At 36.4% G+C, this 24,974-nt stretch overlaps 1 protein-coding gene across 1 annotated transcript in view; it reads left to right on the plus strand.

The window, feature by feature from the left end:
- Positions 1-9,415: 9,415 nt before the first annotated feature.
- eEF1gamma (elongation factor 1-gamma) overlaps positions 9,416-24,974 on the plus strand; it is a 223,886-nt gene continuing 208,327 nt past the window's right edge. Inside the window, exons 1-2 of the mRNA XM_090399438.1 lie at positions 9,416-9,511; positions 9,646-9,792. Of these exons, the coding sequence (XP_090255564.1) occupies positions 9,500-9,511; positions 9,646-9,792 (159 nt within the window). The 5' untranslated portion in view covers positions 9,416-9,499. The remainder of the gene's footprint in view (positions 9,512-9,645; positions 9,793-24,974) is intronic.

The following is a 24,974-nucleotide window of genomic DNA, read 5'->3' on the forward strand; positions in this document are numbered from 1 at the left end:
GTGGCTGGAAAGGATGTCTTCTACAGTTGGTACCATTGATGTGATCACACCAGCATGAACATCAATATAGTCTTGAAATGAGGAAGCCCCATCTATCACATACCAGCAGTTGGGCTCTGACATATCTTCTTCCTCCTGCAGTTGAACAACTTACGAAACTACAACCATGCTTTGGCCACATAATGCATGCATCAAGGATTGATATGGTGATTTGTTTTGGATCCATTCCATTATCATGCATAAACACAACTTTTTCAACAAGCATTTTTCTATATTTCCATTTGAATGCATGGATGATGCCCAGATCTCATGGTTGAAGCTCACTTGTACAATTAGGGGGAAAGAACACTAATCTAACGTTTCTGAGTTGCAGATCTTCAGGGTATGCAGGGCATTTGTCTAGCAGTAGTAGTATTTTGCGGTGATTTTCCCCCATTTTAGCGCATCCAAAGCATGCATGGTGGATGTGAAGATGCTGCTGGTCATCCATGCTGTGCTGTTGGCATCATACTTAGTAGGCAGATTTTTCACATTCTTAAAACACCTTGGCTTTTTAAATTTACCAATTACCAGTGGAGGTAATTTTTCTGATCAATCAGCATTCTGATCCAAACCATGAGCAAAATTGTTACCCTCTGCTTGCTGAGTTTTCACCATGACACTCCTCTCCTTTAAAACAGAATGTTTTACTTGACAGAATGTTATAAAAAAGCGCCGTTTCATCAACATTGAAAATATTTTTCGGTTCATAGTTCTGAATAATAGTCTTTAGTTGATGTTTCCCCTGGTTTACAGTTTCCCCTGCAACATTATTCCTTTCTCCACACACTTGATTATACATAATATTGTGGCCAGTCTTGAAATGATCAATCCATCCATTTGACGCAGTAAAACCATTAATCCCCAACGTCGCAGCATTATTCCCTGATGTAATATTCAGGAGTAACAACTGTTACTTGGTAGAAGTGTGAATGCGATTTCACAATTTCTGTATGATCCTTGTTCACGATTTCAATACAGCACTGTGTGAAATCACATCACAACACGTTACGGGTGCCACGAGCTACTCACAGTTTAAAATTACGGATATGAACACTTCACAGTATCAATTCGTACTGTGGTTGAAAAATCACGGCATCGCTCATCACTACATCACTGCTGTAAGCATACAATCACATTAATGGCAGAAACGAAACTACAGCCGAAAGCAACGCCATCTGGGAAGAGAAATGCACAATGGTGTGAAAACAATATTTACGATACAAGAATAGAACTTAAGACGGGACCAACGGAAAATGACCGAAATGGCAGTAAAACTTAAATTATGGGAACGTAAAAACTGGGTTTTTGCTGTATTTACAATTTTGATTTATGTATTTAAGTGCTGCAACTACTGCACTTAAATGTAATATATGGATATATATTTTTTTTTTCTCTTTTTGGTTGATTTTCGTTGAGATGTAATTTCTCAGCTTTCATACTTGAAGCTTGTTTATTAAACTTATCTGAGGATGAAGCCAGTTAGTTATTTATTGGAAGTAAGGTGATGTTTGATAGGTCTCATTTTCACTACAGTCATAAGTTGAGAAACACACACACACACACACACACACACACACACACACACACACACACACACACACACACACACACACACACACACACACACACACACACACACACACACACACACACACACACACACACACACACACACACACACACACACACACACACACACACACACACACACACACACACACACACACACACACACACACACACACACACACACACACACACACACACACACACACACACACACACACACACACACACACACACACACACATTAATTTGAAATATTTTGATGCATCGCTGAACTGGAAAGCTTGAACTAATGTATTGTGTTTCATTAAGTTTGTAAGGTGTGTAGTGTGTGTAGGTTTTTGTTCATAGTATGTCCATAAGGGTCTTTTCAGGCTATTAAAGTTTTTAAGATTCCTATTCAAAAGGTAATTTATTTAGCATAAATTACACAGTACACACATGTAGAAGCTTCGTGTGGCCTTTCCGTAGTGATTATTGTCTTTATATGTGATATAATTAGCTGTCTGAGTCTTGTTGTATGGTATGTATTTCTGACTGTGCCGTAGTTGGCATCGAAATAATGTTTTAGTAAAGCTGCATAGTGACAAAAATATTTTGCTGTCAGTATTTTGTGTTCTGACATTGTAATGTATATAAAATCGATATTTTCTCTTTGTTCCCAAGAGATCGGTTTTATCATTTTGTACTGTAAACATTAATCTATTTAGTTTGTATGGTGCACAGAAAGTATACATTGTTATAGAGTATCTTAGTATATTTTGGCATCGTGGTTTGTATATTACTGTTTTTTAGGCATGCGAAAATGTCTTTTAACCTGTAGCGTTATCCAGTTATTGTTCAGAGTTTGTTTTGTAGAGGGTTTATGTGGCTATTCCAGTTCATATCTGCATCAAGTAAATTCCAAGGTGTTGTATTGTTTCAACCTGAGTGATTGTAGTGGTCCTAACAGAAGTATCAATCTGTGTGTTTGATACTTCTGTTAGGACCAATATATCAATAACACCGGTGTAATTCCTCAGATATGCCTGAAACTATAACCAATGTTTTTGGATGCTTCTGATGTTAATATGCAAGATGGAGAGTCCACTTGTGTGTACTGTGTATAGTTTCCATGCATTGAGGGAGTTAAAGGTACAATTGTTGGCATATTCTGGTGTTATTACATCTGTCTGATGGTTCACATTCATTTTAGTTGTGTTGAGATCTTCTTTTTGAACTATTTAAGAGAATTTTGTTTCACTCTGGTCGCCTATTTATGTCTTCCGAACTTTTATTTGTATCGACTTTGTGACTTTCTCAACAATATCTTGCAGTCTCTGATCCACAAAAGTTGATACTCTTTTTCTGTTTTTGCTTTTCTTGCTTGGTACAACAGGTTTTGATTGAATGGTGTTAAATACTCAGATAGAAAGATTGGCGTGTTGTCTTGAGATGCGTTTAAGTCCTTGGCAGCTGTTTTTTTTTTTGTCTGATGGCTTTTATGAGATTGTCTCTTGCGGCCTTGCTTGCCAGAACTATGATGGGTGCGGATCGTGGCAAGCCTTGTTTCTTATTCTTCCTGACTATCCAATTTATTCTGAATGTCATTATGCTGTAGGGGGATGTTAATTGCATGGCCTAACTTTAAATCTACGACTCTGAGATTTGTTGTGGATGCAATTTCAGGAAGATCGCTTATAACAAGATCTTTATGTTGTTGCTGATTTAAAAGTTCGTATTGCAGTTTTTGTTCTTGACGGAGTCCGGATGTCTCTTTCATCAATTTGTGTTGCCTGTCAGTTAGTACGTTAATGCTGATTTTAATGTCTTTTACCGTTTGCAAAACTTCTTCGACTGTTAAATTATTATATTTAACAAAATCCTCATATTCGCTAGTTTTTTTTGTTATTTGTTCGTTGTGTTCATCAAAGAGTTCGTGAACAAGATCTACTAAGCTGGCTGTTTTATTATATGAACCTTTTTTCTAGTAATAAATTTACGGAATTCAAATTATAAGACTCGCCTGTTTCTCTCTCTCTCTCTCTCTCTCTCTGCAGTATATGCATTTCGATTCCTCTCGTTTTGCATGGGATTGCGTTGCCATATTTGTTTTTAAAATTATGGAATATATAAAATAAAGATTCCTAAGGCATTTCCTGCAGGTTATATGATTTCTCTCGGACGATAAATCCTTCATGCACTTGTTGCACATCATGACTCACCCTTCTTCCCTTGAGCAACTTTAAAGATGGCGACGTCCTTTGTTCTTTGCACGTTGGTGACCACGGTATATACTGTTCAATTTTCAGCACTCAAAATTATGCTTCTACTTGGCCACTTTCGGTGAATTATATATATCACTGTCTTCAGCATGACACGTAGAATTACTTTTTGATACTAATAAATTAAAAACAGGAGTTAGAACCACTTTAAAACTATAAAACACAGGAGCAGTCTTTCGTATGACTACACAGCGTCCTCATCTCACCACCTCATCAATAATAATAATAATAATAATAATAATAATAATAATAATAATAATAAAGCTCGGTTGCAAAGCGCAAGAGCAAAAGACGAGGATAAAGAATTCTGCACCATGGAAAATCCGATTGGAACAAAAGTCAACAAATTCGAGCGGATTTGAACAACTTAAAGCATTAAGGAAGGATAGTTGGAAAATAATAGAATCAAAAACAAACTCAAAAATTGCACAATAATTTGGCAAACAAAACGATTTCTGAAGTTATCAAACAACTAAATCAAAGAATTATTGCGACTGCAGAAATAATTAAAATACATGTGCAAAATATGCAATTTGACTGAGCCGCTGTCACTTTTTTCAGTCTCTCCAGAGAAAATGCAATCAATCCTTCACCAGAAAAAAAGAAACATTCAAGTTTTGGAGGTCAATCTGGGATAATCCAATTGAACATAGTAAAGATGCCTGATAGATTAAGGAAATACAATCAGACATTACACGAAAACAAATGCAAAGTGTCATTGTCACTAAAGAAATGGTCAGTGGGTTTTGGTAAAAGCATCTAACCAGTCTACATGATTGCATGGCAGAACAATTCAATTATTTGTTGATATCAAGCTCAATGGAACACTGGATGGTATCTGGGTGTACTTTTCTCTTTATGAAAGATAGGTATAAGGGTTCAGACCCAATTGACTATCATCCAATAGAATGCCTGTGGACTATGCTGAAGATGTTCATGGCAATCAGTAAATTCCACTCAGAGGCAGAGCTAGGGGAAGGGAAGGGGATGGTCTACCCGAATGGCACTTTGGATCTTTTTGAACTTTTGCAGTTAATTCTAAAATACAGTCTCGAGAACTCAGTTCCAAATATTGTAATAGTACTGAGAATTTTTCTCAGAATTGCTGTGAGTGTTGCTGGTTCTGAGAGGAGTTTTTCTAAATAAAATTGATTAGGAATTACCAGCATTAATATGAAATAGACCTTGCCAATGTCATCGACAATTTTGCTAACAGAAAAGCAAGAAAAATGACATTTTAGAATGTTGGAATTAAACTTTTGCTTAAAAAATAAACATAGTATTTTAATTTATTTCCTTTACATCGTTTTGACTTTTTGTAGTATTTTTGGAGTGTATTGAAGGACTGCCCCAGGTGGCAAAAGCTCTAGCTACACCACTGATTCCATAGACGCTATTTATCAGATAATCAGATTTATCTGATTGAACAAAATGGCAATTCGCAAACATCTACATGAGCAAAAGACCAGCATGGGTAGACTAGAAGAAAGCATTCGATTCGCTCCTGCAATCTTGGATCCTAAATTCGCTACAGATATTTGGAATTATCAAAAACATACATTTGTTTCTAGCTGCTGATACGAAATAATGGAAAAGAATTTTATTAGTCAATAATGAACGATTCGAGATATTAGCATTAAACATGGAATTTTCCAACATGATTCCTGGTCACCATTGCTCTTCTACATTTATTTGATACCTTTGTCTATGATTTTGAAGAAAACAAAACTTGGATATGATACAGTTCGTATTATCAGTCAGGACATCAAAATGAAATTTGGTTTAGATCAGGGATCGACAAACGTTTTAGACCTTTGACTCCTTCATGGAATCCTTGATCCCTCATCAACCCCCATCATGTTAAATAAATGAATAAATGTTGTCAATAATTAATATCTCAGAGCCTCTGCTACTAATTGGTCAGCAAAAAGTTAAGCAAGTTTGAGCGCATTTAGTAGTTGGAAGGAGCCAATTGTTCGATGCTGTTAGCACAGTCTCCCTTTGCACGCCAAGGAGGTGTCAAATAATAATTAAATCATCTTTTTACTTTACTTACTTCTTTCGTAGAGATACTGAGGCAATGGCTACAATATAGATATATTAAAAAAGAACAGAACGTTTTATTCTAGCAGCTCAAGAACATACATTACAAACGAATGTAATCAAAGCAAAAATTTTGAACATCAATAATGACTGCAAGTAACTTCTGAAACTGTAGATGTTCTACAGTTTCAGAAGATGAAACTGTAGATGTTCTACAGTTTCAGAAGATGAAACTGTAGAACATCTAATCAGTGCCTGGAGCAAGATTGCTCAAACTGACTATAAACACCGCCATGATCAAGTATCCAAATAATTCATTGGTATGTATGCAAAAAATATGGATTTTGTACTTCTGATAACTGATGGTAGCATAAAATAGATACAGCATTGAAAAACGAAACAGTAAAAATTCTCTGGAATTCAGAATAGAAACTGATCAGCATTTGGAACACAATAGACCTGACATCACAATTATCGAACATCGACATGTTTGAATTATCGATATCGCATTACCCAGTGATAGCAACGTTAACAACAAAGAATTGGGGAAAAAATTTACTAAATATCGAGATCTGGCAATCCAAGTTGGCAGGCTGTGGCTTAAACACACTAAAGTTATCCTAGTAGATATCGGTGAACTTGGCGCAATTTCAAAGAAGCTATGCAACCATTTACAGCAATTAAACATTAGCGAAGTGACCCCATATGACCTACAAAAACAGAATTACTTGGAACAGTCCATATTTTACGATGTTACCTGACAGACTATTCTTAGATTCTTGGGTAGAATCTGAATTGTTCTGTATCACCATTCAAATTGTTGTTTAAATAATGTTGATTAAATCTTGTTTTGACTGTGTATCAATTATATTAATAAATAACAATAATAATAAACTTTAATTGACTGTTGCTGTATAATGCCTGGGCTGGATTCTATCTAATCTTTTCCTTTGTCTTTTTATCAAAAAAAAAAAAACGGCTAACGCTTTTTATTTTATATCGTACAGGGAATCGGTGAGCCGTTTTAGCCCTAACTTTTGAAGAATGAGTGGACAGTTCAATCTCCACTGGCAGCCAATCAGGGCTATCTGGCCCCGCGTTATCACTAATTTAAGCCGTACGCTGGGAAGAGACGGCTAACAAGTGTCGCCATCTCGTGGTGCCTGATCCCTAATCCAATATTCTTAATGTCTGAAATAATGTGGGTTCCACGGTCGATTTTCTTGAGTTCACGTGACGAAAAACGCGAGTTTCCGGAAGAAAAATATCTCGTTTGCCTGTGCCAGATATCGACTAACTCAGAAACCTTTGCGATTTCAGTCAGCGACTAGAATCGAACTTTTCTTCAGGAGGTCTAGTGCTGTAGAGTGCAAACACCTCTTCCTCTGAGCTAGAACTTCTTTTGTCTTTTTTTTTATTTATTTATTATTTTTTTTATTGACTAGAAGAAATTTTTCTAAGCCTTTTTTTGATCGGTTACCGAGTTAGGTCACGGGCAAGAGGGTTTTACCTCCCGGAAACTCGGGTTTTTCATCCCGTAAACTCAAGAAAATCGACCGTAGAACCCACATTTTTTCAAACATTAAATACGAGTGTTAGGGTTAGGGACCAAGATATGGCGGCGCTTGTTGAGCCGTCGTGCCACTTAGTGATAGCCTCGGGACACTATCTCTGATTGGTTGCTAGTGGAGATTGAACTGCCCACTCAGTCTCCAAAAGTTAGATAGGGCTAAATGGCATCGCCTAATCCCTATACAGGAATAAAAAGGCGTCAGCTGATTTTTTAATTTTTAATTAATTTATTTTTTGCTGATTTTATATTTCGAATGGCTTTCGTTTTTTTTTGTAGTTTAGCAGATTTTTTTTTCATTTTGTCTTCAGAATCAATAGTTATTAATTGGTCATCATCAATCAGCATACATAAGTGTGTTAAGTTCAAGTTATTAGAAAATTTTATGGCATATATTTTTTAAAAAGAAAAACACAACAACCAAATATCGAAGTTTGTTTCAAAGAAACTATTTTTTGCGATGCAGTTCTCTTTTCGCAATGACTACTAAAGAGTACATAAAATGTTGCCTACTCTCTATCTGTATCACTTCCCCAACTCCCTGATCTCTTTCATATACCTGCAATTTGCAGATTTCGAAAGTAGCATCCCATCCTATTTTTGACGCTTATGCTAAGCCATACCACATCATGCGGATGTAGTCATCACAACCGACGGAATGTGGTGAATCTTTATTACCTTACTCTCCTATATATGTGTACTGCGTTGTTATTTTGGATGATTTTAGAGATATAAAATCCCAGTGTCTGAGAGGAAATATTCCCTGTTACCGTATGTGAATGGCTAACTCACCTCTTGAGGTGAATCGAAATACTATTCCATCAAAAAAAAAAAAAATCATTATTTATTTTTTTTTTGATGATTTTTCATCTCAAATGATTTTTCATCTCTAAAATCATCCAAAAGTTATTTTGGATGATTTTAGAGATGAAAAATCCCAGTGTCTGAGAGGAAATATTCCCTGTTACCGTATGTGAATGGCTAACTCACCTCTTGAGGTGAAGTCCCCGATAAAGGTTTGTATCCTTGAACGGTTTCCAATCCAGGTCTTTACAGCCAAAGGGAGTAATCGAAATCAACTGAACCACAGAGGATCATACTATTCCATCAAAAAAAAAAAAAAATATCAGCTAACGCCTTTTAATTCCCGTATACGGCAGTAGGCGAGGCCATTTAGCCCTATCTAACTTTTGGAGATTGAGTGGGTAGCTCAATCTCCACTGGTACCCAATCAGAGATAGATGGCCCAAGGCTATCACTAATTAAGCGGTACACAGTGAAGAGAGACGCTCAAATGTGCCACCATCTCGTGGTCCCTAACCCTAACACAATATATTTAATGTCTGAAATAATGTGGGTTCTACGGTCGATTTTCTTGAGTTTACAGGACGAAAAACCCGTTTGCCCGTGCCAGAGATCGACTAACTCGAGAACCGGTCGAAAAAAGGCATAGAAAAATTTCCTCTAGTCACCGACTAGACTCGAAACCAAGTCTTCCTTCGTGCGGCCAAGCGCCGTGGTGTGCAAACGCCACATCCACTGAGCTACACAGGGTCTCATATTTACATACTATTCCATCCTCTTATTTATTCACTTGCACAACTTCGGATCTCATATTTTTTTTCAATTGTCCTTCCTTTCAAGAATACTTCGGAAAGTTCGTGATGCGATTTTGTTCCTTCTGTTTTTCTGTAGTTGTAATTTGTTACTTTTATCATACTTCTTCCTCCTTCACTTAATATCATATCCTTTAGATAAAATATGTAAGAGTTTATTGGGTCTCCCCCGCCCCTCCCCGAAAACAGCTGGATACTGCATTAATTTTGGAAACATGGTATAAAGAAGGCTGTCTGGAAGAGTATTAGCTTTCCACCTCATTCATTGCATTTAACACTATAGCAGTTTTCAGATTTGGGCGATATACCAGGCTTTGATGTTATCAATTGAATTGAACAACTTATGATCGTCAGTTCGTTTCAGTTAGGCATCGTGTAAATTTCTCTTATCAGCAGCGATGGCAGCCGGCGTAAGTGGCAATGTGTATTTGTCTCACATGTTTGCGATCTAATTTGATCTTTGCTAACTGAAATGTAGTATTATTTATGTCTTTATGTTAGGATTTAAAAATGTGAAATCGTTAAGTTTTGATTTTTATTTCAGACCCTCTATACGTATTCAGGAAGCTTCAGAGCTCATAAGATTCAGATTGCTGCAAAGTACAGTGGCTTTGAACTTAAAGTGCCTGAGTTTACTCTTGGACAGACAAATAAAAGCAATGAATTTTTACAGAAGTTTCCTTTAGGAAAGGTAAAGTTGCAATAATTTTTAAATCCATGAATAATTTGTAAATTCGAGATTATCGGCTAGAGAAATGTGGACAGCGATTTGAATGTTTGCTGTTTTGTTGACATTAAAATCGCGGCATTATTTCAATATCTCCCACCCCTCTCTACATGCTTTCAATGGTATTTTATTCTTACGAAATTTCAGGTAATTAACCTTACAAGAAAGAAAGAAAGAATCACTGAGCTGATAGAGTGACAGATCATGAGTAAATGAAACCAAAAATATAAACAGATGTTTATTTTACCAAATTTGTATAGAAATTTTGATATATAGCGCGCCAAGGGTATTTGCCCCCCGGGTGCAAACTTTTATCGGCTGCCCATTAAAAAAAATAATTAAAAGATTATTTAAATTAGCTTATTAGCTCTTTATACTTAAGTAATTAAAAGAAATTGCATGTAGCATTTATCAGTGTTGTCGCCCCGGGCGCGGTGTACCCTTAGGTTGGCGCGGCCCTGTATACAGTATTAGTCTTCAGGCACAACGCATGAAAAGCAAATCTAAAGAAACTTTGTTACTTAAATAAGGAACTTTTAAATTATACTGAATAACCGCTACAATTCAAGAGATAAATAATAGCTATTAACCATTTTAATTATCATATGAAAAGTATAGAAACAAGAAAATGTAAAACTAACAATCATATACACATAGATATAGTTACATAAAAAATGCTGAAAGTTAAGATTTTTAAGACTTGACAAGAGAATCTTAGGAAAGCTTAATTGAAACGTTAAATTACACCATTACAAGAAAAGGGTATTTGTTTGTGATGTGAGGCACATCAAAGATGGTAACAGTTTTCACTATGTAGGTAATATACATGTCCATGAGAGATTCTCTGTTGATGTGAAGCATTAGTGACTGGAAAGGTTGAATTCACAGCCAAGGGGCTTATTTAGAACTTCATGTGAAGTCCAAGCCATAAGATCATTGTGTTCATGTACACTGAACAGTCATATGCAGAAGATCAAAACAAATGTCTAAAATAATAAGTCGATTCCTAATAGTTATTTAAATATTTGCTTACTTTTTTTAATTTATTTATTTTTATTTTATTTTTTTATTATAAAAGCGGTGGATGCTATCAGCTTTCCAGTGAATTGAACTCAAGATTTTTCTCAGTCATTCAAGCAGTAAAAAGGAACTTTTGATATTATTACAATTTTTTTTTATAGAATATAAAAGAATAAGAGCCATAGCTAAAAGAGAAGTCATGGAATAAATTTGTTTCTAATGTAGAACATGATTTATATAAAATAAGACCCAATGTATATAAGATTTTGAAACACCAAAATGCAGATACCAAAGAAAACATAAAATTAAACACTGAATTGAAATTAGAAGAATTTCGAAATTACTACACAGAACTATGGACAGACAAATATTTTAAAAAAGACAACTGGCAAACAATTAACGAAAATGAAAAGGAAATAACTGAAGAAGAATTAGAAATCAGCCTGAAAGAAACAAGAAATGGAAAATCACCTGGAGAAGATAAGCTAGGTTCAGAACTATATAAATACGCAGGAACAAGATTCAAAGGAAGACTCTTATTATTTTTAAATAAAATTTACTCAACTGGCATCCTCCCAATAGAATGGAAAAAAGCAATTGTGATTCCTATCTTTAAGAGAGGTAATAGAGATGACCCTAAAAACTATAGAGGTATCAGTATACTAAATTCATGTTACAAAATATACAGCAGAATCTTAAATAACAAACTAATGAAATATTCCGAAAACTTTATTCTAGAGGTACAAAATGGATTTAGAAAAGGACGATCATGTATAGACCCAGCCTTCTGCCTAAAATTAATAATAGAGAAAAGAAGAGAATATAATTTAGAAACACATATTGCATTTATTGACTTTGAAAAAGCATTTGACAAAGTTAAAAGAAACATATTATTTAACATATTAAAAGAAAGACAAATACCAAATAATATCCTAAAAGCTGTCACAAGTATATATGAAAATAATCAAATACAAATAAGATTAAATCATGAGTTATCATATACAAGAGAGATAAACCAAGGGGTCTGACAGGGATGTCCCCTCTCAGCAACTCTTTAATATCTACTTAAATGAAATAATAATAAAATGGAGTAAAAACTTACATCAAGGAATTAAACTGTCACCTACAGTTAACTTAAACACTCTCCTCTTTGCAGACAACCAAATAATAATTACAAATTCTGAAGATAACTTACAGAAAGCTATTTTAAATCTAAATGAGATATCCAAAGATTATGGTATGATAATATCAACGGAAAAATCACAAACTATGGCCTTTAAAGGACAAGATCCAGCAAGAACTAAAATAGTATTAGATAACAAGATCTTACAACAGGTGAATTCATTTAACTACCTAGGATGTATGATCACTTATGAAAATGAAAAAGATATAAACATAAAAATTGCAAAATATTTAAAAATAACAGGAGTAATTAACTCTATATTTAAACCAAACCTAGTTCAAAAACAAACCAGGCTAAAAGTATACAATACATTAGCCCTACCGGTCTTAATGTATGGAAGCGAAATCTGGACAATAAAACAAAAAGACAAACAGAGATTAACAACAGCAGAAATGAAGTTTATGAGAAAAACTGCAAAGTATACCCTATTTGATCACAAAAGAAATGAAGATATTATGAAAGAATTAAACCAAGAACCAGTAATTGAAAAAATTAAAAAATATAAAGATAGATGGATGCAACACGTTCAAAGAATGAAAACAGAAAGATTACCAAAACAAGCTTTAAAGTACAAGCCATTAGGAAAAAGAAAACCAGGACGTCCTCTTAAACGATTCAACGATGACTTCTAAGGCTGGAACAGGCCATACTAGGCCTAAATTCTTGATACGTATGATGATGATGATGATGACAATTTTTTTTGTTTTTCTTATTTTATTTTTGCATTTCATTTAAAACATATTTCTATGAGAAGGAAATAATGTATGTTCAAATATGACTTGTATGAAATTAAATACTGGAAAATAATAAATTTAGTTTAATTCTTTTTCCAAGTGTAAGCAAACAATGTTTGTGCCTGAAGTATCTTCAGGATTGAGGCAACTCGTGGTGAAGGTGGACCAAGCTCTCATCACTCCTTAGTATCTCCCATAATGCAAGGCACATCTCCTTAAGGGAAGGGCCACCACTCAGACTGGTTTCGATGTTTATTGAGGTCTCGTCAGTGGGAGCCAGACCCAGAGGTGGTGATACTAAGGTGGAAGCAATGGTGGTCATCTTTACCTATATGAGTTGCCAAAAGGTGTTTCACCCTATTATTAAATTACTCTGTATTTAGAGAAAGATGTTGGAAGTTTTTTCCCCTTGGTTAAACTATAATAAATTTAGTTTAATCCTTTATTTGAATTATTAAAAGGTGTAAATATGTGAACCATCATTTATAAGCCATGGGAAATGTAAAGGAAATAATTAGTGACAGTAGAAATACTTTCATTAATGGCAACAAATTATTAATAATTAACATTTGTGACATGTGTTCCTATATAAGTTGCTTATAGAGTGAATTGCATGCAATCCTATAAATTCTAGACATGAATAAGTGAATTTGTGATAGCATAATAAAAAAAACAGAGAGAGAGAAGAGGGAAAGAGATTTGTTTGCAAGTATAAATAATTAACCAACAATAAACAGCCGCTATGTACATTTAGTAGTTTAGTTAGAAACTAGGGAAAGGCTAATCCAGTGAACTAATGTTGATGAGGTGAATCATTTAAGTGTGGCAGGAATACATATGATTTGGGAGCAGCAAATCATGTTGTAAACTTTGTTGTACTTGTCATGTATATTTCTCTGGTTTATGTATATTTTGTTCTTTTTTTTTAAGAATTTCCTTATGTTTACTGAGACTACATTTTACGCAATAATAGGATACATAATATCCGATCATTATCGAAATTATCCTCACTTTTGGGAATCCTATATTCGTTAGCTTTATTTATTTTTTTTATTATTATTATTTATATTCAGTGTCAATGACTTCTATCTTATCAATAATAGATATCTCACACATGCTAGTATTTTGTTTTAGATCAACTTTTTATAATACACAGAAGTTCATTTTTATTCAGGAATAGTAATTTTTTACTATATCTGTTGTTTCTGAAGACTAGAATAAAAATGTCCCTATACCATTTAAAAACTTTCCAACCTCAACAGATGCTATACTGCACAAGCAAGAAAAACAAGCATCTTTTCTATTTATCACTAAATACAGTAAACAGACATTTGACATCTGTGTACTATATTTAGGAACAATTAGTTGAATTAGAGACAACTCGACCAACACATTTAATGGAAAAACACTCTGCTCCCACAGACTATGCTGCATGCATGCATGCAGACAGAACAGATTTATTGTAGCAGTAAACATAGCAGTTAAAAAAACACATTTGTCCTAACATCCACTTTCAAATTTTCAGTTGTAGAAAATGTGTAACAATTGTTTACACATGTCAAGTGGATACAGAAAGCACTCAATTTAGGAAAAGCAAAATGAATATATATATATATATATATATATATATATATATGGAGTGCGTAAGGATCAAAGCTGTATAACTGAGAGGAGCCCTCCACATAGCCTTTAAAGGAATGTGAAGAACCGACCAGGGCTTCTGACCTAATGTCCAATCCTCACCTTCTCGTGGTGCACCGTGTTGGGTATCTATCCGGATACTGAACGATCAAGGGCGGGCTAGCAATTTGGGATTTAGCTGACCAAATTGTATTCTTATTGGCTTAAACCAATATACAAAATGATGGTACAACATGACAAAATTTCATGCAGGCTGAGGCGTCGCCCAGTTAAACAAGGCCCGTTGTTTTCTCCAGGGAACCAGGGCGAACAGCGAAAAGTCAGCTACTGGAACAAATTTGAAAGCACACCCTCAACTCAACATCACCACAGTTAAAGATCGGTACCATCAACATAAGAAGCCTGAATGGCAAAGAAATGGAGCTAACTGATGAATTAGATAAGTACCAGATTAACATAATAGGGATGACTGCAACAAAAAAGACAAAAACTGGTGAGATCTTTCTGACCAATAAATACAAAATGTTTTTGTATTTATTGTATATCAGGAAATGACAATCAAGGAAAAGAAATAATAGCCATAGTATTCAGCACAAAATAAGAGGCTAATCTTCTTGAATGGCAGGCAGTCTCAAGTAGAGCGATGTGGGCTAATATCAAAATGGGGAATTGGACAATGAGACTTATTTGTGCCTATGGTCCCACAGAAGGTTCTATTAAGGTAGAAGTGGAGGAATTTTTTGACACTTTAGAGAAATCAACTGAGACAATGAAAAAGGAACAAATGAAATGATTGTCAGATATACAAAAATATTTTGGAAAAATTTGGAGAAAAGAGCAAAGCTAATAATAATGGCAAATACCTGTTGGATTTCAGCGCAGGACATGGATTGGTTATTACTAACACCATGTTCCAACATAAAAATGTGCACGAATTCACATGAAAAAGCAAGGAATAAGAAAAGTCTCATTGACTCTGTTATTGTTGATAGTGATGTTTTCTCCCTGGTGCAGGACACTAGAGTGTACAGAGAATTTGAAATTGGAAGCGATATCACTATTTAATCTTGAGCAGGATAAAATTGAATTTCATATCGAAAAGAAGAACGTAAGAAAGTTTTAAAGCGAATAAAAATCGAGCAGCTCTCAGATGTGAACTGTAGACTAAAATATACAAAGATTATTGAAGAAAAAATTGAAGAGTTTGAGAACAGGAACCAAACCTTGGAGATTCAGTGGCAAGCCTTGAAGAAAACCCTGATTGATTCAGCCAGAGAGGCATGTGATGAGGTTGTTTGCAAGGATAGAAAAATCAGAACTGCATGGTGAACACAGGAAGTTAAAGAGGCAGTGAAGGAAAAGAAGAAAGCATATCAAAAGTTCCTGGCGAATTAGTCAGCATGTGCTCTTAGAGAATACAGAGACAAATGTAAGAAAGCGAAACACTGTGTAAAACTAGCTAAACAAAAGTCGTTGGACGACTTTGGCAAGAACATAGAAAAAAAGTAAATATCAAAAAGGTGCTAAGATATTCTGGAAGTTGTTGAAGAAGATTAGAAATGGAGGAAAGAGTGCTGTAAAAGGAGTTAGAGATATTAAAGATGACATGAAAACGGGAGAAAAAATATCCTTGAAGTATAGACTAATTACTTCGAAAAATTGCTAAATGAAACAAGTAGTGATAGCACAGTGATTAAAAAAAAAAAAAAAAAAAAAAAAACTCAACAGGCATACAGTCAGGAATACAAATCCGTACTTGAAATAGAAAAAGCCACCAAAGGCTTGAAATGTGGAAAGGCAGCCAGAATAGATGATATTTGACCAGAAATGCCAAAGTATGGTGGTATAACAGTCTTACAGTGGCTGCACTGCATAGTTCAGAAAGCCTGGACAGAGGGACGAATTCCCGATGATTGGAGTATAGTTTTAATAGTACCCATATATAAAAAGGGAAATGAAACTGAATGTGAGAATTACAGAGGTATTTCCCTACTGAATGTTACTGGCAAGATCTATGCAAGTATACTTGAGAAACGGTTGAGAAGAATTGTGGAAGAAACGCTTGGTGAAGAACAAGCTGGATTCAGGCCAAATAGAGGCTGTCAGGATCAGATCTTCACTTTACGACAAATAACTGAGAAAGCATGGGAATATAACAAAGATACGTATTTAAGTTTTGTTGATCTGGAAAAGGCATATGACAAGGTGCCAAGAGAGAAGCAATTGAATATGCTATGGTTATATGGTGTCTATGGGGCATTATATCAAGCAATACTTTGTCTGTATTTGAGTTGTAAGTCGGCAGTTAGAATTGAAGTAAGTACAGGAAGATGGTTTAATGTTAAATCTGGTGTGAAACAAGGATGTACATTATCCCCTCTGTTATTCATTAACTATATGGATCACATTATGAAGGAAAGTGGTATTAAACATGATATCAGATTTGGAGATGTTGATGAATAACAAAGACAATGAAAATCAGTAGAATTATTGAAAAGGTCAACTGTGTTGTGAACGTGTGGAACAAGTAAAACATTTCAGCTGCTTAGGCACGATTTTTAATGAAGATGGTAAATTAAATATGGAAATAGACAACAGAATCAACAACGCTGGTATAGTAGGAAGTCAATTGAATAAAATCATATGGCATAAGAGAGTAGTTAGTCGCAACACTAAATTAGCTGTACACAATACAGTGTTCAAACCAGTTTTAACTCATGGATCTGAGAGCTGTGTCAGAAGTAAAACAATTGACCAAAGACTAGAGACCACAGACATGAGAGTCCTGAGAAAGATTATAGGCGTGAACAGATGGCATCAATGGCAATATCATATTAAAACGACGATATTAGGAAAGAACTTGACATTGTCAGCATTAAAGAATGCATCAGCAGAGCTAATCTCAGGTGGTATGATCACTTAAACAGAATGGGCGAGGAAAGATTAGCAAAAGAAGTGTTCTCTGCCAGGTTTGTAGGAAAACGACCGAGAGGAAGACCAAGATATAGATGGATTGATGTGCGGTACTAAGTGCCTTAGACGACAGAAATATAAGATCTGGTAATGTTGAGTCTTGACAAGTAACAGACTGATTTGGTGGAAAATTGTAGATAGGAAGTTAGTAATGATGTAAAATTTTTCATGTAGTACTATTATATCCTGTATACCCTTTGAGGGTACATATCAGGAATTTGATGATGATGGTTCCAGCTAGAGAGGTGACCGGGATAGTAAGGAAGTGAAAAATTAGATAGACTGTTGCTGCAGTCTAAGGAGAATCCCATGGAAAGTTTTTTTTCCCATTGTGGTCAGTAAGAGGAAAAGGATTTTGGACAAATTACCTTGCTAGATGGGGATGGGAATCAGAGACTAATGCAAATGATTTTAGTTGAGCTAGTTAATGATCATTTTATCGAAGTGTTACAACCTGGTAAAGCAGGATTTATTCCTAGAGTATTAAGTAGTTGTTAAAAGTTAATAAGATGATGTGCTTCAAGTACTGAGTAACTGAGTATGGTCGATGCGAATAAGTTGGGGAAGGGAGAAACTGGATGGGGTTTCACATATTTTAATATTAATAATATTAAAATACATAAAATCTCATTCTAATTTTCTTAGATACCCAGAATATTTAGGATATAAAATATTAAAATGTATTTGCATACAACACAAGTATGGAATTACCTAAGGGACGAAATATAGCTGGGCCTGATTCTCTATGATAGCCAATGAAGACCTATAAGGAACCCTTAATAACCCTAAATCTAAACTGGAAGGTGGGGGACTAGGGAAAAACAACAATAATGGCAGTGTTTGAAGGGATGATTTTTTTTTTCAGGGCTTTACGAGATAAAAATGTTAGTCATGTGCATTCTCCATCTAATAATTCAGAAATCCACCATTTATTATTACAAGATTATAATGGTAGTATGTTTAAAGGAAATTGAAGATACAGATCAGGTCAATGACTTATCTGTTTCAGATTAAAGGAAAGGGTCTAGGATTACTTCAGGAAGTAAGTCACAAAAATTATAGGACTGGACTAAACCTTTTGGGAGCATTCAGCATCTGATGCAACTTTGAAATTGGGGAAGTGAACTAGACTATTTAACAACATGGAATATAAGAAGTCTAACATTTTCATTGTGGCAATAGTAGCTTACCACAAACCTAACCATCTGGCTAAGTGAGCAAAATCACTGGCAGTTTTGTTCCTGTGTGTTATCAGATTATTATTATTATTATTCAGACCTCCATGGAGTCAAGAGACTCATTGTGGGAGGTCCTTCCTAGGAAACACAGTCTATCATACCACTCCTTGAACTCAGTGGCCATTCTTGCTCTCACCACTATCAAGTAATGCATTTCACAGCTCCACCACCCTCAAAGCAAAGAAACTACTCCTCACCCTCTTGCTCATAACTTCTAGGAACTTCCATTGCTAGAAGTTTCTTTCGTAACTTCCAGGTATTGGCCTCTTGTCAACGCTCCTTCCCGCTGCATAACAGGATTGAGCAATGCTCCGCTTTTCATAACGGTTTCTTTGATTGTAACTAATCCTGCATTGAAGAGGGGGGGGATAGATGAAAAGGAATGTTCTTTTCAGAATATATTAAAAAACAATTAGAATAATATATTTGATTATTAGGTATATTACTTGATTTACTAAAAAAAAAAGTAAACATAAAACTATGATATGTGCAGGTACTAACAATGAGCAAATGAGGCTGAAGAAGGCAACTGGCATAGGTCTTAGAGTCCTAAAGGTTCCCCCCAAATGGGCTAAATTCTTTATCTTGGCTGTTGGGTGATGTTCAAGGATGCAAGCTTGCTTCCCAAATTTGGGGCAGTCTCATGCACCCAAATTTGTTGAGATTTGGAAAGTTTTTTTAGAGCTGAGGCTGATTCCAAGAACAATCTTTCATATTTATATTACCGTACAGACCATAGCAAATATAAATATGAAATATTCTTCCAAAGTATTCCTGGTGAGATTTTTACAGGGTGGTTCACCATTGCAGAAAGCATCGGTGAACTACCACAGCATTGACAGGTTCAGGACCGACATATGGTTGGGATGTATCGTATTCATGACTGTAATCCATGCGTGTTCATGGGACCAGTTTGCCTGTTCTGAGAAACTAAAAACCCAAGTTTCTAGTTGAAAAAAAATTCCTCTACCTCCATATGAGACCGACTAACTCACCTTTAGTCAAAAGAAATCAGATAAATGTTTCTCACATCATGGACGAGAATCAAACTCATGCACTTTCCGACCAAAGTGCTTCATCTGTACCAACTGAGCTACGGAGGCTGAATTTTCTCTTACATGAAATAAGTGTTTGTTCGATTGCAATTGAAATTTTAGATGTCCTTAAGACATCACAAATGCTAACTTCAAATAAAATTTTACTGAAAGATTTTCCACTTGGTTATACTATAAATTAAAGAAGCCAGGAAATTATATTCTTGGTTTAATCCTTTATCCAAGTGTAAGCAAACAAAGCTGCACCTGAAGTATTTTCAGGACTGAGTAACTCGTATATAGAAGCTAATGACTTCACATCACTTGCTTTAGCATCTCATAATGCAAAGTACATATCCTTATGGACATGTATAATACTATGCATTATGAGAAGGGTCATTACTCAGACCGGTTTCGACCTTTATTTGAGGTCTCATCAGTGGGAGACAGACCCAGAGATGATACCAAGATTTGAACTAATGCAGAAGTCATATTTTCATATGACTTCCAAAAGGTTTAGTCAAAAGGTGTCACACCTTATTATTCAACTACCCTGGATTAGCGATACCACTTGGTTATACTATAAATTAAAGATGCCAAGAAATTATGTTCCTGGTTTAACCATGCTACCGGCCAGGATGTATATATACGTCCAAGTTGCCATGGATGCGAAGTGCATATTAAAATTGTAATACCATTGATATTACATTGAAATATATGATGGATGCGAAGTATATGAGGATGCGTCTTTGATCCATAATGGCCGGTAGGGTTTGTTTGCCTACACTTGGATAAAGGATTAACCAATTTTTTATCCAAGTGTAAGCAAACAAAGTTTGCACCTGAAGTATTTTCAGCACTGGGCAACTCATATATAGAAGCTAATGACTTCACATGACTTGCCTTAGTATCTCATAATGCAAAGCACATATACTTACGAACATGTGTAATGCTATGCATTATGAGACGGATCTCCAGACTGGTTTTGGCCTTTATTGAGGTCTCGTCAGTGGGAACCAGACCCAGAGGTGATACCAAGATTGAAGTAATGCAGAAGTCATATATGAGTAGCCAAAAGGTGTCACAATCTTATTAAAATAAGATTACCAGCCTGGTTGGCTGAGCGGTTAGCATATCCACTCTCCAGCCAAAAGGTTGTGGGTTTGAATCCTGCCATGGGCATGGATGTTTGTGATTGTCTGTGGAAATACTAGTGGTGGTGGCAGGCAGTAGATAGTGTTGGTGTTGTTGCAGTTATTTGTAGTTGGTGTGATTGAGTGGTGGAGACAGAGAGATGTAGAGTAGGTGTCCTCCCTCAATGAGTCTTTGGACTCCCAGGAGGTGTCACGCAATAATAATAATAAAAATACTGAGGCAAGTGATGTGAAGTCATTAGCTTCTATATACAAGTTCTGAAAATACTTCATGCGCAAACTTTGTTTGTTTACACTTGGATAAAATGTAATTTTAACACTCCTTTCAATTCATTCGTACTCAAATGAATTGAAAGGAGGACTTTAAAGTATTGTTAAAGGTAGTGAAAGAAAAGAGTGACACCTCCTGGGTGTCACTTTTTTCTTTCACTGGCATTAGTAACAAGAAGGAAGAATTTTTGGCCTTGATTGGCTCTTCCTGGCCACAGGTTATTGGCATTAGTGAAACATGGCTGACGAAGATGATATAGTTAGTGGGATGAAATGTGTAGGTTATAGTGTGTTTAAGAGGGACAGAGAATAAAATGCAGAGAGGGGTGTTATTGATGATAGCTGATGAACTGCAGCCAAGCAGAATTGAAGTTGTAATGCAGGATGGTGAAAAGAGCTCATTTGAGGCTATTTAGTGTGAGATTGAGACTGGCAGAATAAAATATATAGTTGGGTGCTACTATAGACCAGGTGATGGAATAGATGGTGGAGATAGTATGCATAAACTAGGTATGATAATGATGAGCTGAGCAGAAGAGCGGTGATATTGAATGGCATAATAGCAAGAATGTGTGACAAGAGAGGACTGGTATATGTGGATGCTTGGAATGCGTTTGAAGAAAGAGAGGAATTGTATGCGAGAGACCGTTTACATTTGAATGAGGAAGGACGTAGGCATCTGGAGAGATTGCTGTTCTGAACGAGTCAGTGTGTCCCAGGGAGGATGATAGCAGGGGTGGCCTCTTGTGGGAATGGATACTTGGGAGAAGGGAGACGATATCAGGTAACACTGAGCCCAGTGGAGTCTAGAAGGGATGATGCTGGGTATAGAAACAATAGGCCACCCCTGCTATCATCCTCTCTGGGACACACTGAATAGAAGTCGCTGGGTATAGCATTTTTTGTCAGGATAGGAGGGGAAAGCGTGGTGGGGGGTACTGCTTATGATAAGTGATGACCTATGTCCTCTAAGAGTGAAGGCTTTGGAAGGAAGTGAGACAAATGATTTTGAGAGCATATGGTGTGAGGTAGAGGTAGACAAGACAGGATATTTAGTGGGGTGTTGCTACAGACCCAGGAGCACGGAGGATGGGGACCAGGAGATGTTTAGACAGCTAAGTTTGCAAGTGCAAGAAGAATGATTGTTATGGGAGATTTTAACTACAGTAGTATAAATTGGAGAGAGGAAGATGCATGTAGCAATAGTGGAATGGAATTTCTAGAATTCTTGAGGGACAAATGTCTTAGGCAACATGTAACAGAGGGAACAAGAGGTTCAAGAGTTTTAGATTTGGTTATAGCATCAGAAGAGTTGATAATAACTGAGATGACATCTCTCCCACCAGTTGGAGAGAGTGACCATATGGTTTTGTCTTGGAAAATGAATAGACATGCAGGAGTATCAAAGAGACGGGAACTTATGTGGAATTATAATGCAGGTGATTATAATAGTCTTAGACGTCAACTTCGGGAAGTTTCATGGAGGGAGGAATTGGAAGGCCGGGATATTGTTAGTGCGTGGGAAATTGTGAAAGAATATTTGTTAGCAGCAATGGTAAGTTGTATACCACGAGTGAAGAAGAGGGCACAATTTGGAGTAAAGTGGATGACAAACAATATTAAACGGGAATTGCATGTGAAAAAGAGGCTATGGAAGAGATATAAGGAGACAGGTGAAGAATATAAGACACAGGCCAGAAGAGTGACTAGTGTGGTAAGGAAAGCGAAACTGGAATATGAGAGGAGATTGGCCCTAAGATCCAAAGAAAATCCTAGGGGATTTTTTAGCTATGTGGCCAGTAGGAGGAGAAATGACTGTGGAAGAATAATATTGTGGGATAAAAATGGGAATAGAGTGACTGGTGCAGAGGACATAGTGGAATTGTTCAATGACCACTTTATTGGAGTATTTCATCCTGGTGGAGTCAGTTTTAATGCTGGAGGGATAGGGCAGGTTCAAGGTTTAGAGGTGCAGGAGGAGACTGTGTTTCAGATACTGAGAACTCTGGATGTCAATAAAGCTTTGGGACTGGATGGTATTTCACCACGTGTTTTGAGAGAATGTGCTAGGGAACTGACAGTGCCTTTAACCTGGCTTTTCAATGAAAGTCTGGCTTCGGCAAAGGTGCCCAGAGAATGGAAGGAAGGTAAGATAGTGCCATTGCATAAGGGTGGTAACAGACTGGAAGTGTCTAATTATAGACCAGTCTGTGAGATGGATGACAAAGATGGTCTCAGGACTGTACTAGGATAGTTATGAGAATTGGCAGAGGGAATGTGGACTGCAGAGTTTGGCGGATAGAAGAAGGAGAGGTGATATGATTAAGACTTTTAAACTGTTGGGAGGTGGTTACAGGGTTGATACTGGGGAGTTCTTTCACTTGGTTGAACAGCGAGGAGGAGTGATGACAAGAGGCCATTCCTGGAAGTTACGGAAAGAAACTGTGAGCAAGATGGTGAGGAGTGATTGCTTTGCATGGAGGGTGGTTGAGCCGTGGAATGCATTGCCTGATAGAGTGGTGAGAGCAAGAACGGTCAATGAGTTTAATGAGTGGTATGATAGACTGTGTTTCTTAGGGGGAACCTCCCCTCGATGAGTCTTGACAGACTTTATGTTCTTAGGAAGGACTTCCCACGATGAGTCTTTTGACTCCATGGAGGCCTGAATAATAATAATAATAAACAAATTAATGAAATGAGTAGAAGGAGGGTAATTATTATGGGGGATTTCAACTATGGTAACATTGATTGGAAGAAGGAGAGGACACATGTGAGGAAGGAAATGGATTTTATCCAATTATTAAGGGATAACTATCTGAGACAGCATGTAATTGAAAATACTAGGGGTTTGAGAGTACTTGACCTGGTAATAGCATCTGAGAATTTGACTGTAATGAATATGACCGTGTTGCCACCTATTGGTGAGAGTGATCATAAGGTCTTGACATGGGAGGTGGGTAAAGGTGTGGAATTTCAATTAAGACAGGGTATATGTGGAAGTACCGTGCTGGCAAGTATGACAAGCTTATGAGATTGCTTGGATCAGTGCCATGGCATGTAAAACTGCAAGGGCTGGATGTCGATAGAGCATGGGAAGTGGTCAAGGAGCATTTACAGGAGGTTATGGCTGATTGCATACCTAGGATCCGAATAGTAAAGTAAGTAGGGGTTAAATGGATGAATAACACCATTAAGCTAGAGCTGCAAAAAAAGAAACAACTGTGGAGGGAATTTAAAGAGAAAGGTGACCTGCAGGCACATGAATGGTATAAAGCACAGGCCAGAAGGGTAACGAGTGTGGTAAAAAAAACAAAAGCAAATTATGAAAGGAAACTAGCTATGCAAGCTAAGAATCCCAAACAGCATATTGAAAGAAGCTGCAAGCAAAAAAAAAATCTACACGGCAGAATGATTTTAAGGAATGCCGATGGTAAGGAGGTCACTGAATCAGTTGATATAGTGGAATTACTGAGGGAGCACTCTGCAAGAGTATATCATCCAGGTGGTGGTGACATTGAAAAAATGAAGGAACCATTAGTTTATACGGGAATTGTGATGAATTTAGTGGAGGTGAATATACTATTACAGAACCTTAATGTGAATACATCTGTGGGATTGGATAGTATACCGGCACAGGTGGTGCCGGTATACTATCCAATAAAGAATTATCAGTGCCCTTGACCATGTTGTTTAATCTGAGTCTCGGGTCTGGTTTAGTCCCGAAGGTGTGGAAAGAGGAGAAAATAGTTCCACTGCATAAAGGAGGATCCAAGACTACTGTTGCAAATTACTGACCGATCAGCATATCAGGAGTCGTTGTCAAGGTCTTGGAGAAAGTAGTAAAGGGGAAAATACAGGAATGGATTGATGAAAATGAGATACATTTGTGAAGGGTAAAT

Source organism: Typopeltis vanoorti, chromosome 10, assembly GCF_054136105.1.
Source record: "Typopeltis vanoorti isolate ZY-2024b chromosome 10, IOZ_Tvanoo_1.0, whole genome shotgun sequence".
Lineage (NCBI taxonomy): Eukaryota > Metazoa > Arthropoda > Arachnida > Uropygi > Thelyphonidae > Typopeltis > Typopeltis vanoorti.